Below are 17,024 nucleotides of genomic sequence, written 5' to 3' on the forward strand. Positions count from 1 at the left end.
ATTTAGAATTGCTTAAAACAAAATTTAAAATTTAAAATTTGTTACAAATTAGTTAAATTGGCTAACTGGGTTGACTTTACTGTTAGATCATATCAACATCTTGACATCATAATACATTTCAATAAAAAATAAAAAAATAATATTTTTATTTTTCCATTCTATATTTATGATTTTTATTTGGAAAGTTGAAGCATTTCCTATTTTATTAAAATGAAATATTTTTGGATCTAAAACTAGATTAAAAAAAATTATAATAAAATTGGAATTTTGATCTAATAAAAATATCTTTATTAGACCAAAAATTAGTATTAATTTTTTATTCTCAAACCACAAAAAATTTAGTCCCAAAAAAAAAAAAATTAGACAAAAAAAAAATTTAAATTTTTATGGTCTTTTTTTTTTTTGTCTAAAGAGAAAAGGATGATAAATCTATCTACATTCACCTGCAAATAACTCAATTCTACATGGAATGTACAACCATAGACAGATTAGAAATAAAATGAATCATTTTTGCTTAAAAAGATAAAAATCTAAAAATACTAAAAATAAGTTATTTGACCAAATAAAAATAAAATCAATAACAATAAATTTATTTTATGATTTTATTAGACCAAAATAAAAAAAAAAGAATAAAAATTAAATTTATTTTTATTTTTTTGTCTAATTTCTTTCTTTGATAATTTGGTCCTAAAATATTATTATAATTTTTTTGTCTAATAACATTATTTTAGTTCATTTTGGTCTAATAAAAATATTTTTACTAGAGCAAAAATAATATTTTATTTTTATTTTTATTTTGGCGTAATTTTTATTTGTGTAATTTTGGTCTAATTTTTGTATGATTTAGGCATAAAAATTATTACAAATTTTTGGTCTAATAAAAAAGTTTTTATTAAACCCAAAATTCCAATGTTATTTTTATTTTTAATTTTTATCAAATTTTTATTTTTTTAATTTTGGTCTAATTTTTTTTATAGCTTGGCATAAATATTATTAATTTTTGGTCAAATAAAATTATGTTATTTAATTTTTGGTCTAATAAATATATTTTTATTAGACCAAAAATGTCAATTTTATTTTTATGTTCCTTTTTGGTCTAATTTTTGGTCCAGAAATATTTAATTTCTTTCAACTTTTAATTTAAATAAAATAAATAAATGGATACAATTTTCCAAATTAAAAATTAAAAATATAAAATAGAAAAATAAAAAAATTATTTTTTAAATTTTTTTTAATTTTTGTTAAAATTATTTTTTTTTTAATGATGTTAGTATGTCGATGTCATCTCATGACAAAATTAATCTCATTAATCAATTGGACTGATTTGCAATAAATTTAAAATTTTAATATTTAAAAATTTACATAATTTCAAATTTTAAAGTTCAATTCGTATGGAGTTAATTTTAAAATTTTATTTTTTTATATTTAAAGATCATGAGGGGAAATTATTTATTTTAAAGAACCTCTTTAGAAATGCTCTCAGTACCGTTTCTCTGTTGTCTGGTTTGCCATTTTGGTCCTATCTTTGTTCTCAATTTTTTTATTTTTTATTTTTTATCTTTCTTCTTTTATTTTCCTTCTAAAAAATTAGGTCTTTAAAATCAATTTTATCACCTTGGTATTCCTTATTTTCAAAATTTTTACAAATTTTATCTTTGCAGCGTATATAACCCTCAAATTTGATTTTTTAATTTATTTTTTGATATTATTACATTTCAATGGTGAGAATATTATAGTAACTGAAAATTAACGTGAGATTGAGAGATGATTATTTATTTTATTTTTTTTGGATAATGAGAGATGATTAATCTATCTAAATAAATATATGCAATCCTGACACCAAATATATATATATATATACACGCATGCCACGTCGGCAGACAAAAGGGCTTTTGCTTTTCTTTTGGGCTAAAATAAGGGAATCCAATCAATTGCCTGAATTATTGGCTAAACTTGTGAAAATCTGGTGAAACCCCAGAATAAAGTATACATTTAATATCCACAAAATAATACATGGCCAAAAATCAAAGAGACGACTAGATAGCAGAGTCTCCTCTTAAGTCTTACTTGTCAAAAAGTCTCGTTAATTGTTGTATCTCTCTTCCTATCGTTTGGTCATGGTCTATATTCTCATTTACCATTTTTGGACACTCTGCAATGCTCATGGGCTTGAATGCTAGCTCTGTTATTTTCGTATACTACCATAAATTCAAGGTTACAATATCTTCTGCATTACTAATTAACCTTTATAATTTCTGAAATGAGCAGCAAGATGTTGTGTTCATTCTCGTAAATACATAGTACCTCTAAGTAAAAAGCACATTCTTGTTTAATTTGTTGGATTTCTAACCAAAATTTGAAGACTTTTTTATTTTATTTTTTTTTGGGTTGAGAAACATTATAGTACTCACATGCAACACAGGTTTGTAGGCAATAGAATCAATCTTCCGTATTCGATGGATAACATTATTGGATGCATCTAAATACATTTCCACGCATATCACGCTCATGCATATCGACCATATTTCCAACCAATTACCTATTGAAATGGTCGGACTCTAATTCCTATATAATTGCTACCATATTCCCTACACAAATCACCCACCAATCAATGCACCAAGTACTAAACAAGGTGATCAAGATCATGAATTCCCCTGCTTTGATCATCTTTTGTTTCCTGCTCCTCTCAGCTTTCTCTCATGCTGCCGTGCAAGACTTCTGCGTGGCAGACTATTCGGGTCCCCAAAGCCCTGCAGGCTATTCCTGTAAGAATCCTGGAAAAGTTACAGTAGATGATTTTGTATACTCGGGCCTAGGTGTTGCTGGAAATACCTCCACTTTCAAGGCTGGTATTACCACTGCATTTGTGTCAGACTTTCCTGGCTTGAATGGTCTTGGAGTTTCAATCGCTCGTGCAGATTTGGCACCCGGTGGTGTTGTCCCGTTACACAGCCACCCTGGGGCTTCAGAAATCTTGCTTGTTGTGGAAGGAACAGTCACAACTGGTTTTGTCTCCTCAGCCAACAGTGTGTATCTGAAAACTCTTAAGAAGGGAGACATTATTGTCTTCCCTCAAGGACTATTGCATTTCGCTGTGAATGCGGGTCACTCTAACGCCCTTATATTTATTACCTTTAGTAGTGAAAGCCCAGGCCTTCAAATTCTGGACACTGCTTTGTTTGGAAGCAATTTGCCTACCGAATTAATAGCTAAGACTACTTTCCTTGATCCTGCTGTGGTTAAAAAGCTTAAGGGAGTTTTTGGAGGCTCCGGCTAAGGTCTTCTCCAGCTACAGATTATTATAATAATGACTGACTACTATTTTGGTTATTTCTAATTCTTGTACTTCTTTTATATATGTTAATGTTGGCCTTTTGGTTTCTTTGTCGTGGTTGAGAAAACCTGTTGTAGTCAAGCATGTGGGACTTTTCTAGTCAATGCTCTTGGAAACATGTATGAACCAGAAAACATTGTCGTATGTAGCTCAGTCTCTCTTTCTCTAAAAAGTAAAAAGAAGCCAAAACTGGTGTATATATATGTTTATCACAACCCAAATAATTAAAACTAAAAATTTAGTTGCATGCAGGTGGTCAGTGGATACATTTTCCTTTCCTCATTTCATTAGTTTTCTGTCTTTTTTGGTCAACCTCTTTTAATTAGTTGAATAAAAGGTAGATAGTTTTGTTCCCTTAGTCACTTGCATTGTTAATGGCGAATTCTCTGTCATGTGTCCAAAACTCTTTGAATTTCTAATTTTGTTCTTTGAGGCTAGAAAAAGATGAAACATAATCTCCTTCCTACCGTTAAAGATAACTTTCTCTGTCTTATTATATTATCCTTTTTACTAAAAATAGGATTATGTACTTATTAAGTCTTCAACTTCTATTGCATATACATACGAGGACCAATACTAATAAATTTATGACTGATCAAGTTAAAGTAAACTAGTAGTTGTAGCTTTTAATCAATGTATGAGGAGATCTATAAAAGAGAGCAACTAGGAAGTATGATTCATAGCGGCCTAGCTAGCACTAGCAGGCCAAAGCATTGCTGTTGTATAAAGTCGCAAATAACGAAGTGACCAAAGAAAAGATCAATTCGAACGGTAAAATATAAAATAAGAACGCCTAAGAAATAATCAAACTACGGTCTCTCTTCTGGAGACAGCTAGTCGAACGGTTCAACTAGAAGAGAAGGGAGTTTCTTTTTGTTTTCTTTTGGGCTAAAATAAGGGAATCCAATCAATTCTTTGAATTGTTGGCTACACTTGTGAAAATCTGGTGATGGGTGAAATACAAATGATGAGGTTATTTTATAGGATGGGCTTACCACGTCAGCTAGCTGTTGATATGTCCAATTATATAATATCATTTTATCAAATATAATATAGGTTATTCACGTTATTTTTAAAATTTAATATATAATTAAATTTTAAATTGCTAAGTTATTTATCAATAAATGAATTTCCTTATTTAATCCATTTATTAATACATTTAGTTTCCTTTTAAAAATAATTATGTCATTTATTATATTCATGTTACCAAAAATAGCAAATTGAAAATAAACAAATAAAATTAAAAAAATTTCATCGAAAAAAAAAATTGAAAAACTTTATTAAGCATTTCATATTTCATCCAATATATATATATATATATATATATATGCATAGTTTTGAGCATATAATGAATTGAGAGAAATATCTTTTTAATTTTTTAAATGAAAAAAATATTTTTTAAGCTTCACTTCGGGTTGCTACTATTTTATAAAGAAAAATAATGTATATATATAAATTAGTCTCTCTTTTGTAGATACATTTAAGTTAGTCTCTCTTTTATAGATACGTTGACAACTATTTATGTGAAAAACGTTGTTTTTATGTATTCCAACAAAAAATCATCCAGGGTCCTTGGATGAGAGAATAATGTTATATGTATACATATATTTGTACCCATATCCCCAAAAAGCTTATAAAAATAGAGCAACAACATATATAATGGTTTTATTTTTAAGTTTTGGTATGCTTTTGTATGCTAGCTTTAAGATAAATTAATAAGAAATAATCTACTGCTTTATAAAAAAATTAAGTATACTAATATAGGAATTTAATTTGTTAACAAATAACTTACCAATTTAGAATTTAATTATAATAAATTTCAAAAATAACATAAATAATATATATATTAAAAGACCTTATATAATTAGACTGGCCTACCACCAATGTCTGTCCAGAAGAGAGGAGGGGTACTTGTACTGTAATATAGTAATTCATGGCCAAAAATTAAAGAGACGACTTGCAGCAGAGTCTCCTCTTGAGTCTTAGTTAATATGTCAAAAGTCTTGTTAACTGTTGTATCTCTCTTCTTCTACTTTGGTTATGGTCTAGATTCTCATTTACCAATTTCTTTTTTTTCTTTTTTTTCTTTTTCTTTTAATTCTTAGATATAAGAATTTTTTCTTTTTTTAAAAAAATGGAAAAATTGGGAAAGGAGGATTTCACGCCGATGATATACAAGAACAAAAGGGGGCGAAACGAGGAGAGAAGAGGAATAGTTAAGTAAAAGAACCAGGATAAAAGATGATGAGGTTAGTTGATATGCTGAAACGGATAAAACGTCAGATAAGTATTTATAAGCGAAAGCTACCCTTCATTTCCTAGTCCATCCAGAATAACGGCTAGTTGTAATTGTAATATCCTCAGAATAATTCATGGCCAAAAATCAAAGAGACGACTGGACAGCCGAGTCTCCCCTTAAGTCTTAATTACATGTCAAAAAGTGTTGCTAATTGTTGTATCTCTCTTTTTATTGTTTGGTCATGGTCTAGATCCTCATTTACCATTTTTGGTCGCTCTGTTAATCCTAATGGACAAAATACTATAACTGTAAATTCAAGGTTCCAATATCTTCTGCATTACTAGTTACCTGTATAATTTCTGAATTGAGTAGCTAGATGCTGTGTTCATTGTCGTAAGTATATAGTACCTCTAAGTAATAAGTGCCTTCTTTTTAGTTTTCTGGATTTCTAACCAAAATTTAAAGTCTGCTTTTTTGGTTGAGAAACATTATGCTACTCACGTGCAAGACAGGTTTGTAGGTACCAGAATCAATATGGCGTATCCGATGGATAATATTATTGGATGCATCTAAATACATTTTCCGCACATATCACTCTCGTGCATGATCGACCAACCAATTGAAATGATCGGACTTTAATTCCTATACAATTGCTACCAATCAATATAGATTGATCCGAAATCTGATTCAAATCCAATATAGCACCTATGGGCCATATTCCTCACACAAACACCCACCAATCAAAGCACCAAATACTAAACAAGGTGATCAAGATCATGAATTCCCCTGCTTCGATCATCTTTTGTTTCCTGATCCTATCAGCTTTCTCTCATGCTGCCGTACAAGACTTCTGCGTGGCAGACTATCCGGGTTCCGAAAGCCCTGCAGGCTATTCCTGTAAGAATCCTGAAAGGGTCACAGTAGATGATTTCGTATTCTCGGGCCTAGGTGTTGCTGGAAATACCTCCAACGCTTTCAAGTCTGGTATTAGAACTGCATTTGTGTCAGACTTTCCAGGCTTGAACGGCCTTGGAGTTTCAATTGCCCGTGCAGATTTGGCGCCCGGTGGTGTTGTCCCGTTACACTCCCACCCTAAGGCTTCGGAAATCTTGGTTCTTGTGGAAGGAACAGTCACTGCTGGTTTTGTCTCCTCAGCCAACAATGTGTATCTAAAAACTCTTAAGAAGGGAGATGCTATGGTCTTCCCTCAAGGACTGTTGCATTTCGCTGTGAATGCGGGTCACTCTAACGCCCTTGTATTTGTTAGCTTTGGTAGTGAAAGCCCAGGCGTCCAGATTCTGGACACCGCTTTGTTTGGAAGCAATGTGCCTACCGGATCAATAGCTAAGACTACTTTCCTTGACCCTGCTGTGATTAAAAAGCTTAAGGGAGCTTTTGGAGGCTCCGGCTAAGGTCGCCTCCAGCTTTAGATTATTATAATAAGGACTGCGTACTATTTCGATTGTTTCTAATTGTTTTACTTCCTTTATTTATGTTAACGTTGCCTTTGGTTTCTTTGTCGTGGTTTAGAAAACCTGTTTTAGTACTAAGCATATGGGATTTTTCCAGTCAATGCACTTGGAAACATGTATAAGCCAAAAAATGTTGTTGTATGTAACTCTCTCTCTCTCTCTCTCTCTCTATATATATATATATATATATGTATATATATATATATATATTCCCATCCCACGCCAAAATTGAAAATTGTATATGCAGTGGATGATAAGCCAAAGCCCTTCCATTTGGTCATGTGATTGGTATGGGAAATAAGTAAAATTTGGAGGTCTTTTATAAATCGTTCTTGTCAAAATTATATGATTTATAATTCGATTTTTTGGATTTCATGTAACATCGAAATGTTGGTACACATCCTGATTTACAATTGGCGAGGAAAATGTGTTATTTTTGTTTTTACTCAAAAGTGGAAAGGCAGATACAGGTGAGGTGTCAATTATTTTGTTGGTGAGATAGACACAATTTGGCTTCCCTCGTGCACAATCCTGTACATTGGTTTTTTTTTTTTTTTTAATATAAATGCTACCATTTCCCTCACATAAAAAACCAACCAATTCACCTGCTACTACTAAACAAGATGATGAAGAAGATGATGATCTCCCCTGTTTCCTTCATCTTGTCTTTCCTCCTGATCATTTTCTTCTCATCCCATGCTGCGGCGCAAGACTTCTGGCCATCAGACTATTCGGCTCCTCAAGGCCCTGCAGGTTATTCTTCTAAGAAGTCTGGAAATATTACAGTAGATGATTTTGTATTCTCTGGCCTAGGCGTTGCTGGTAATACCTCCAATGTTTTCAAGGCTGCTGTGACCCCTGCATTTGTACAGCAATTCCCAGGAGTGAATGGGCTTGGAGTTTCTCTGGTTCGTGCAGATATAGCCCCAGGTGGTGTTATCCCATTGCATGCCCATCCAAGGGCTACAGAAATCATACTTCTTGTGGAAGGAACAGTAGTTGCTGGGTTCATCTCCACAGCCAATGATCCCTATATAAAAACTCTTAAAAAGGGCGACATTATGGTTTTCCCTAAAGGGCTATTGCATTTCATTGTGAATTCAGCTCCCTCCAACGCCTTGATATTTGCTAGTTTTAGTAGCGACAACCCGGGTGCTCAGATTCTGGACAATGCTTTGTTTGCAAAGAATTTTCCTAGTGAGTTAATAGCTGCCTCTACTCTACTTGATGTTGCTGAGGTTAAAAGGCTTAAGGGTGTTTTCGGTGGCTCTGGCTAATTGATAACCATGTCCAGAAAAATATTTTCAATAAGGAGAGACTGTTTCTTTCTTGCCCTCTTATAACATAGGTTTCTTATTTTGTCATACGTAGTTGAGCTTACCTAGTAAGCATCGGATTTCTTGTCAGTGATTGAAAACATGAATAAAAGCCACTAAACGTTATTGTACTCTCTGATATGCGGTTGGCTACGTACTTTTTTATTTTTTTTATTCTTGCTTAAATGGGGAAGATATGTAATCAATCATGTATAAATGTTATGACAAATATCAATAAACATATTTTGATGATCATTGTTGGTTATCATATATGTACAGGCTAATCAAAACTAGATAGAAGAGGTAGTTTTAATGAAAAAACGAATCAACCAAAACTTGGTATAAGTTCTAATCCCAAACTAAGAATTGAAAATAATTTGGCAGTACTGGATTCTATTCCTTAATTATATAATCATATATATTATTCGTCTATTTTAGTTGAATTATGATAATACATATTTGGTTCATCATATATATATATATATATGAATATCACTTTAGAGGGAATTAAAAATATATGAATTAGATGATGTCCATAACCTTATATACTTAATTGAGACATATAAACTATTTTTGGAACAGCATTTGATGTCCAGCTACTTTATTAAGTGTATAGGCCAGCAGAGATCATGATAAACAATAATGCTGGAAAATTTAATACCCATATTCATTTGTACACCAACAAGGAGTCAAATATTTTACAGGAGAGCTTTAAATTAATTCATGATTCAATAATATTGCTCCATGTACACTGGGATTAAAAAAGAGAGCTTAATTAATTCCTAATTAATTGAGTGATGATCAGAGAGGCAGTGGCGGTGGTGAATAGGACTTGTGGGTTCTTGAACAGGAAAAGTATTAGGAAAAGTGTCATTTTTGGCGTAGCAGTTGGAGAAATTTCTCGTTTGAATGAACCGATGGATCGAGTGAAAGGTGAGGGTGTCACTTTCTCAAGTGTTGGTCGAGACACCTCTAAATCTAATCTATATGCAGTTTATGACTTCAATTACATTAATGGCAGTGCCTTCAAGACTTGGCAAAATCAAGACTTGGCAAAATTATATATATATATATATATATAATTTGCTATTTGATCACAATATGCTAACTTTTCCTAATTATTATATTCATATTTTAGATATCGATGTTGAAGTGGAAACAAACCAAATTAGGGAACTCAATTCAAGTTGACGAAAAATATCTAATTTCTAACTAAAAACAAAATGTCTTCCTTATTGTAAGGTGAAAAAAATTATCATTTAATTAACTTACATGCAATGCAACACAAAAAATTGGAATCTAATCTGCGTCCAACACTTCCACACATTTCAAACTCCCTTTTTTTTCTTTTTTTTTGTTTGGAACTTATTAATGGTTAATTAATGTCGGCAAGGTTTCTTTGTCGTGGTTGAGAAGACAATGAAACGTGGAATTCTTCTACCCGTTTGCATAAAATTCTGAAACACGTATTTCTACGGCGTGTATTGTCCGGCTCTTTAGATTTTATTTCATAATACACCTAGAAGTTATAATTTTAATCGACTTTTGGATAATTTTTTAGAGGAGTCCAAAGTCAATTACATATATTTTTTTCTTTTATATATAAAATATCAAATAATCCCATCTTATTTGAAAGGAAGGAATACAAAATTAATTAAAGAACTAATATATATTAAACTTTGTTACAAAGCTGATCAAGAACACATAACCTTCACACTGGGGTCAAATGATTTTTATTTTTTATTTTTGGTCAAAGGGTCAAACGATTTATTTGCACGTACCGTTAAAGTAAAAACAGATAAAAAAAAAAATTTTAAAAAAAAAAAAAAGATCAAGGGAATTAACTCAACTCAAAATAACATAAACATAAATCATTGTACGTAATAGCAGATGACTGAAATATATGAATTTATTTTCCTTGGCTGCATGTCAATTATAAATATAAGAAGAAAAGTCTCATTTAACACATACAACACATCTGGTCAGCGCCGGCGGCGGCTACTTATATACCATATGGATAATATCTACCATATGTACAAACAATATACATATATCAACCACATATACATAAAATATGCATAGATATATCATTCCGATCAACGCCGAACAGCTCCAATCACTTATCAAAATCAAATTCCCATCATGCATGACCTAAGAACACGTGTAACGGTCAAAGAGAGGGGTTTTCTAAGCTAGGTACGTACCTCCAATTCCTATATAAACCCCATCATATTCCACCCATAAGCACAAACCAACCAGCTTAAAAACCAAAAGCAACCAAGTACTAAACAAAAAGCAATATGAAGAAGATAATCTCCCCTGTTGCCATCATCTGTACTTTCCTCCTGATCGTCTCCATCTCTAATGCCGCCGTGCAAGACTTCTGCATAGCAGACTATTCTGCTCCCCAAAGCCCTTCAGGTTATGCCTGTAAGGATCCTCAAAACGTTACTGCCGACGATTTCGTCTACTCTGGAATAGGCTTTGTTGGGAACACATCGAACATCTTCAAGGCTTCTATCACCAATGGATTCTCACCTCAGTTTCCTGGAGTGAATGGGCTTGGACTTTCAATGGCTCGTGCTGATTTGGCACCTGGTGGTGTTGTCCCATTCCACAGCCACCCGAGGGCTTCAGAGATCTTGCTTGTTTCGGAAGGTAACGTAACTGCCGGGCTTATCAGCTCTAACAACGATGTGTATCTGAAAAATCTCACAAAGGGTGACATTATTGTCTTCCCTCAAGGGCTATTCCACTTCACTGTGAATATTGCTCCAACTCAAGCACTTGTCTTTGTTAGCTTTAACAGTGAAAACCCGGGTGTTGAGATTCTGGCCAACACTTTGTTTGCAAGCGATTTGCCTACTGAATACATTGCTACCACTGCTTTCCTTGACCCTGTTGAGATTAGAAGGCTCAAGGCTCTGTTCGGTGGCTCTGGCTAAGCAGCTATCCAGCTATAATGCTATGTGAAAAAATCACAATAAGGACAGCCTCCAAAAATAATTTCTTTCTTGTTCTTCCAAATAATGTGTACCATGTCTACACTTTTTTGTTTGTTTGTTTTTTCATATATAGATTATATTGACCATATTGGTAAAATCACAAATAAATTTCCATTATTGAATACATAGTATTTCTTTTGTAATCATTCCTCTTTTGCTTGTAGTTTTATTGTACGGTAAAATGAGATATAGATTATACATTTGGTTCAGGCTGGTCACATGTACCAATGATCTAGTGCACATTAATATTGTTTGATGCAGAAATGTCCAAATAGTACTGATATCATGAGCCCATCAACCCTTCTCGCTCTTTTTCTAGCCGGTCAAAATGCTTTCAAAGTTCTTCATGTTAATTAATAAATTAATTACTAATTAATCTAAAAACATCATATTTTCAACTTCAAATTAAACAATCAATCGTGTTGGTAACCTAAAAAAAAGGGACATTGACTAATTAGTCATGTTACTTGTACAACTAGTTTTTCTACCATTTGGTTTGGTCAAAACCCTACAAAACAAGGATTTGAGTAAATCTTTTATGCAATTAATTATTCTTGGATGACTATAAATTATTCAAATTTTGAATTTTATAATTTCAAGAGTTTCTGATTAGGAAGCTTCGTTCATGTCATGTCAAGACTTTTCAGTTTTATTGGGTTATAAAGTTGATAAACAATCGAGGTGGCCAAAGAAATTGAGGATTATCCAGATTCTCTCCGGAGATATTTGTTAATTTTTATGAAGAAAGGGTAGATAATTAATAATTCAATGGTCATTTTTGGAGGCATGCATGCAGTCCACGATCAAGATTCAAGAAGGGGTTGTTTTTCTTTTTGTTTCTTACTTTCGCAGCGTAAGTGTGGCTGTGGGGCCAAAGCGTGCATGCTACGGCCACGACAAAATATATATGGCTATCACCCCCTTATTCAGTCACAATCTTATCCTTTGCCGCTATTTTACAGGACTTCATCAAATATACAATAATCAGCTTCAAAAAGTAGGAAATTTTTTTAATTTTTAATTTTATTATTAAAAAAAAAAGAAAACAACAAACACAAATATAGCATTCTTTGGTGACGTGTGCGGAAGGCAAATTTTACTTTTATTCTATAACAAGGTCAATTATTCTTTATCCTTTCGAATTCTGAAGAGCTAATGCATAGAACAGTCCAAATTTGAGTAAAACAGTGAAACTGATAATTTTAGTTATATCTTCCAGCAATAAGGTAAATTCTAGCTAGCTAGTATCCAGACAGACCTTCTCTGTTTCTCGGTTTGGTACGACGACCATTCAGGACAAAAGAATGCCTTTTAATCTTGCCCAACGAAATCTGGAGATTCCCCATAAGATTGGGTATTTGTGACGTCCACACGTTTCTTGGCCATAATTTAAAAAAGCAGTGAGAGCAAGACGACTTGCAGAGGCTCCTTTAGCTGTCTCAAAATGTCTTCTTATGCTCGGCTCCTTTATAATGCATCTCTTCTCCATGTGCTCATGGTCCACTTTTGATTTTTAGCAGTTTTGGACGTTCCTCATGGACTTGCTGTTATCTCTAAATCACGGCGTTGGATGCTTCACTTAGACACACAGAATAAATACTAGTATCAAAATCTAATTAATTATATTTCACTGTGTTATAAAAAAGCCTGTAGTGCAGGTAACATAATTTTCTCAGTGAGTGGCTAAAGCTGTGATCATTATCATGGATTCATAAACAGTAACTGCATATGAATGATAGATATTTCTTATCCTGCTGGTACAGAATTTCACATCAAAAGAGTATTCTTGTTGTTATATGGTGAAAATATCATATATTCACATGCAACACAAATTTTGAAATCTGTCGTATTCCATGGATAGCATTACTAGATGCCTCTAACGTTGCCACACATATTACTCATCCACGAGCATATTCAGTGAACCAAGATATTCACACCATCTTGTTTCTTTATAAATGCTACCATTTTTCTTTCCACAAACACTGGAAAAAGAAAAAGAAAAAGGCAATGCACCTATTGAACGAGGTGAAGATGAGTTTCCCAGCTCTCTTCTTAATCTTTTCCTTTCTCTTTTCCTTCTCTAATGCTGCCGTGCAGGACTTCTGTGTTGCTGACTATTCAGCTCCTGAAGGCCCTGCTGGCTATTCTTGTAAGAAGGAAGCAAAGGTTACAGTAAATGATTTCGTATTCTCGGGCCTAGGCGTTGCTGGTAATACCTCAAATATTATCAAGGCTGCTGTGACCCCTGCAACTGCATCTGTTTTTCCGGGCTTGAATGGCCTTGGAGTTTCACTTCTTCGGGCAGATTTGGCCCCTGGTGGTGTTATCCCATTCCACACACACCCTGGAGCTTCAGAACTTGCACTTGTTGTGGACGGGACAATCTGTGCTGGATTTGTGTCCTCAGCCAACAATGTCTACTTTAAAACTCTTCAGAAAGGTGACATTATGGTTTTCCCTCAAGGGCTATTGCATTTCCAAATAAATACAGGTAAGACTAAAGCCCTTTTTTACGCTAGCTTTAGTAGCGCAATCCCGGGTCTTCAGATTCTGGACTATGCTTTGTTTAAAAACAATTTGCCTACTGAAATAATAGCAGAGACTACTTTCCTTGACCCTGCTGTGATTAAAAAGCTTAAGGGTGTTCTTGGTGGCACTAATTAAGCTCTCCAGCAGAGTTTACCATAAGGATTCCAGTGATTGTTTCTTTTCTGTCCTCTGGTATCAGCATCTACTGTGTTTCTTTGTCGTAATTGAGAAGACCTGTAAGCATGTGGTTCTTCTAATTAGGGATTGGTATTAAGAGAATTTAGCTATTTTCTTTTGTTTGCTTTGCTTTTAGTAGTTGTGTTTAACGAGTTTAGTCTGGATTCTGAATAATAAACAACAACAAGGCAGATGCCTTCTCAGTTTGCAATTAAATATGAAAGTTTGCATGTTGTTTATTATGTTTACATTTTTTACGGGGAAAGTTGAAAGTCAATAATGAAATAATGGTGGACTGTTCAACAAAATGGTTACTTTATTTTTCTTCCTTTTAAATGCAACCTGAAGTACAACCTCTAAATAACTAGTAAGTTGGGAAAAAAAAAAAAAAAAAAATACAGTTGCCCAACCTCCAAAATAGAAAATTTATGTCCAAAAATTATTCTTTTGCGGACATTTTTCAAAAGAAAAGTTCTATTTCAATTAAAGGCCCAAGTTCCAGGGACTATACCTTGATCAAACTAACAATCCTGACACTAATCATTATATCAAGCCCATTTCGGATTACCAAAGGCATTTTGTACTAGCCTGTACATATGTGATGATCATTCTAAAAAATTCATAACTCTACACAAAATCCATCATAATATCATCTGAAAGAGATCATTTTGTAGTTACACGGAGAATGAACAATTACCCCCATCAAATTAAAAAGGAGGGTACTCCATGCATATGCAATCTTGAGTTGAAAAGGACTTTCCACCAATATGGATTTGTGCCTTGGCACCATTCAGAGTCACTGATACTTCAGAGGGCTTTCCCTCGTGGATCCTTATTATCTCCAGAAAATAGATTGGACATTTGTCTCCAACTTTTACTGGTTTATTACATCCTTTTCACTTGAGCATTGATACCTGCGTTTTAAAAGTTTGAGATCGTTCTTCGATAAAATTGAAAGTTTTCTATTTTTCCTCATCAGAGAGAGATTGTATTGTAAAACAAGTTCTTTCCTTAAGACTTCCTTTTCGCTTTATCACCAGTAATCCATGCAGGAACAACGACCTTCTTCAAAATGATGATAGCGTTTCCGATCTCGTACAGAAATTTTTCTTTTAAAAGCTTTTGATACAAGCTTAATAGCAGAATGGCAATCGTTGCAGATTCGAATATTCTTGACAATCCGTATTAATGATCCAGGCTTTGTGCAGATGAACCCAAAAGCCAAGGCCAGTTTCTCACTGTGGTATCCAATCAGAGCTTCTTTATCCTCCTCTTCTACATCAAACATGACCGATCTAGTCTCTGCATTGTAGCCAAACTTCTTTATCTCTTTAACAATTGCATCCCACACCAAGTAGATGTCCTCTGTTTTTTCATGGGATCTATCTCCAGCCAAAAACTCATGAACAGCACCATCCACTTCAATCAAACTATAGCCTGGAACCCGCATTATTTTTCTCTTTCTCATAGTTTTCCTGACTTCTTCAGCATCTTCACCTTTCATGGACTCAGCATAGATATTAGACAGTAGGACATAGCGTCCATCATGGTATTTATCATATTTTATCAACATATGCCCAACTCTCTGACCCATTTCTGCATTGCCATGAAGCCTACAAGCACCAAGAAGAGCCCCCCATATAGCACTATCTGGTTTAATTGGCATTGAAGTAATAAAACTTTCTGCCTCCTGAAGCAAACCAGCACGGCCAAGAAGATCAACCATGCAGGCACAGTGATCCAACTCTGGTCTAATTCCATATACATCAAACATTGAATTAAAATAGTGAAATCCCTTGTCAACCCATCCTTCATGACTACAAGCACATAAAACTGCAAGGTAAGAAACGCTATCTGGCGAAATGCCTTGGTCCTTCATTCTTTCGAAAAGCTGAAGTGCTTCCTTGCCATGTCCATTCATTGCTAACCCAGATATTGCAGCCGTATAAGTAGATACACCCTTCACCTTGGAGGATTTGAACACTTGCATTGCAAGACCAATGCTTCCACATTTGGCATACATGTCGATCAAAGCTGCAGAAAGTATTGAATCAATCATCAGATGTTCCTTTTGGATATAAGAGTAAACCCAATTACCATGATCCAAAGCTCCCAGCTGTGAACATGCAGAGAGGACACTAACTAAAACCGCTGAGTTTGGTTTCTGATCCAATGATAGCATCTCTCGAAATAAAGCCAAAGCCTCTTTTGGGTGTCCATTCTGAGCATGCCCAGAAACCATGATAACCCAAGAAACTAAAGTTCTACGTGGCATCTCCATAAAAAGCCTATAAGCATTGTCTAGAAATCCAAACTTGACCAAACCACCAAGTACGCTATTCCAAGAAACGTCACTTCTCTTGGGCATTTTACCGAACAGGTTCAAAGCCTCCGATATATCACCATTCCTAACGTACCCGTTAATGATAGAATTCCACGAAACAACATCAAGTTCATCACTTTCGTCAAATACGCATCTCGCATCATCCAGTTTGCCGCACACCGAGTAAAATTGAATAACCGAATTGCGAACAAACACGTCCATATAAAAAAATTTCTTGACTAACATGGCATGAAACTGCCTACCCAGATCAAATGCACCACAGTTCGAGCAACCATGTAAGAGAAAATTGAAAGTGAAGTTATTAGGTGCAAGATTAAGCTCAGCCATGCGGTTGAAAACAAGCAACGAGGTTGTTAAGAAAGCGGGACGGTCCCCGGCGGCACGTGCAAGGCCTCGGATCACAGTGTTGAATAGGAAAAGTAATGGAGGAATGGAGGGCTGGTGCAAGAGGAGAAGGAGAGCATAATCAATGTCACCGGAAGGGTCCAGAGCGGCGAATGAGATGATGGGTCTGAGAGAGGGCGATGGGTGGGTTAGGCCATTGACGACGAGCTGGGTGTGAGCTTCTTTGAATTGTTTCATCGTTTTGCATTTATGGAAGATTGAAT

At 34.2% G+C, this 17,024-nt stretch overlaps 6 protein-coding genes across 6 annotated transcripts; 5 read left to right on the forward strand and 1 right to left on the reverse strand.

Moving 5' to 3' along the window:
• The first annotated feature begins 2,612 nt into the window (after positions 1–2,612).
• Positions 2,613–3,570, forward strand: LOC107423900 (auxin-binding protein ABP19a). The gene has a single exon (XM_016033552.4). It carries the CDS (start codon positions 2,645–2,647, stop codon positions 3,275–3,277), a length of 633 nt encoding a protein of 210 aa, XP_015889038.3. The 5' UTR covers positions 2,613–2,644; the 3' UTR covers positions 3,278–3,570.
• Positions 3,571–5,356: 1,786 nt separating this feature from the next.
• On the forward strand, positions 5,357–7,209 carry LOC107423896 (auxin-binding protein ABP19a). Its single transcript, XM_025076130.3, has 2 exons — positions 5,357–5,583; positions 6,086–7,209. Exon 2 carries the CDS (start codon positions 6,281–6,283, stop codon positions 6,983–6,985), a length of 705 nt encoding a protein of 234 aa, XP_024931898.1. The 5' UTR covers positions 5,357–5,583; positions 6,086–6,280; the 3' UTR covers positions 6,986–7,209.
• Positions 7,210–7,620: 411 nt separating this feature from the next.
• LOC107423898 (auxin-binding protein ABP19a) lies at positions 7,621–8,616 on the forward strand. Its single transcript, XM_016033548.4, has one exon. The coding sequence runs from the start codon at positions 7,669–7,671 to the stop codon at positions 8,320–8,322; it is 654 nt and encodes a 217-aa protein (XP_015889034.3). The 5' UTR covers positions 7,621–7,668; the 3' UTR covers positions 8,323–8,616.
• A 1,969-nt stretch (positions 8,617–10,585) lies between these two features.
• On the forward strand, positions 10,586–11,575 carry LOC107423888 (germin-like protein). Its single transcript, XM_016033539.3, has one exon. It carries the CDS (start codon positions 10,662–10,664, stop codon positions 11,304–11,306), a length of 645 nt encoding a protein of 214 aa, XP_015889025.1. The 5' UTR covers positions 10,586–10,661; the 3' UTR covers positions 11,307–11,575.
• A 1,724-nt stretch (positions 11,576–13,299) lies between these two features.
• On the forward strand, positions 13,300–14,314 carry LOC107423925 (auxin-binding protein ABP19a-like). Its single transcript, XM_016033579.4, has one exon. The coding sequence runs from the start codon at positions 13,374–13,376 to the stop codon at positions 14,028–14,030; it is 657 nt and encodes a 218-aa protein (XP_015889065.3). The 5' UTR covers positions 13,300–13,373; the 3' UTR covers positions 14,031–14,314.
• Positions 14,315–15,105: 791 nt separating this feature from the next.
• Positions 15,106–16,998, reverse strand: LOC107423874 (pentatricopeptide repeat-containing protein At5g66520). The gene has a single exon (XM_025076500.3). It carries the CDS (start codon positions 16,996–16,998, stop codon positions 15,106–15,108), a length of 1,893 nt encoding a protein of 630 aa, XP_024932268.3.
• Positions 16,999–17,024: the final 26 nt, after the last annotated feature.

This window comes from Ziziphus jujuba, chromosome 7 (genome assembly GCF_031755915.1).
Source record: "Ziziphus jujuba cultivar Dongzao chromosome 7, ASM3175591v1".
NCBI classification, from domain to species: domain Eukaryota; kingdom Viridiplantae; phylum Streptophyta; class Magnoliopsida; order Rosales; family Rhamnaceae; genus Ziziphus; species Ziziphus jujuba.

What these genes read in the sequence shown, in the direction of transcription:
- LOC107423900 (XM_016033552.4), top strand. Translation starts at nt 2,645, where the DNA reads ATGAATTCCCCTGCTTTGATCATCTTTTGTTTCCTGCTCCTCTCAGCT.
- LOC107423896 (XM_025076130.3), top strand. Translation starts at nt 6,281, where the DNA reads ATGGGCCATATTCCTCACACAAACACCCACCAATCAAAGCACCAAATA.
- LOC107423898 (XM_016033548.4), top strand. Translation starts at nt 7,669, where the DNA reads ATGATGAAGAAGATGATGATCTCCCCTGTTTCCTTCATCTTGTCTTTC.
- LOC107423888 (XM_016033539.3), top strand. Translation starts at nt 10,662, where the DNA reads ATGAAGAAGATAATCTCCCCTGTTGCCATCATCTGTACTTTCCTCCTG.
- LOC107423925 (XM_016033579.4), top strand. Translation starts at nt 13,374, where the DNA reads ATGCACCTATTGAACGAGGTGAAGATGAGTTTCCCAGCTCTCTTCTTA.
- LOC107423874 (XM_025076500.3), bottom strand. Translation starts at nt 16,998, where the DNA reads ATGAAACAATTCAAAGAAGCTCACACCCAGCTCGTCGTCAATGGCCTA.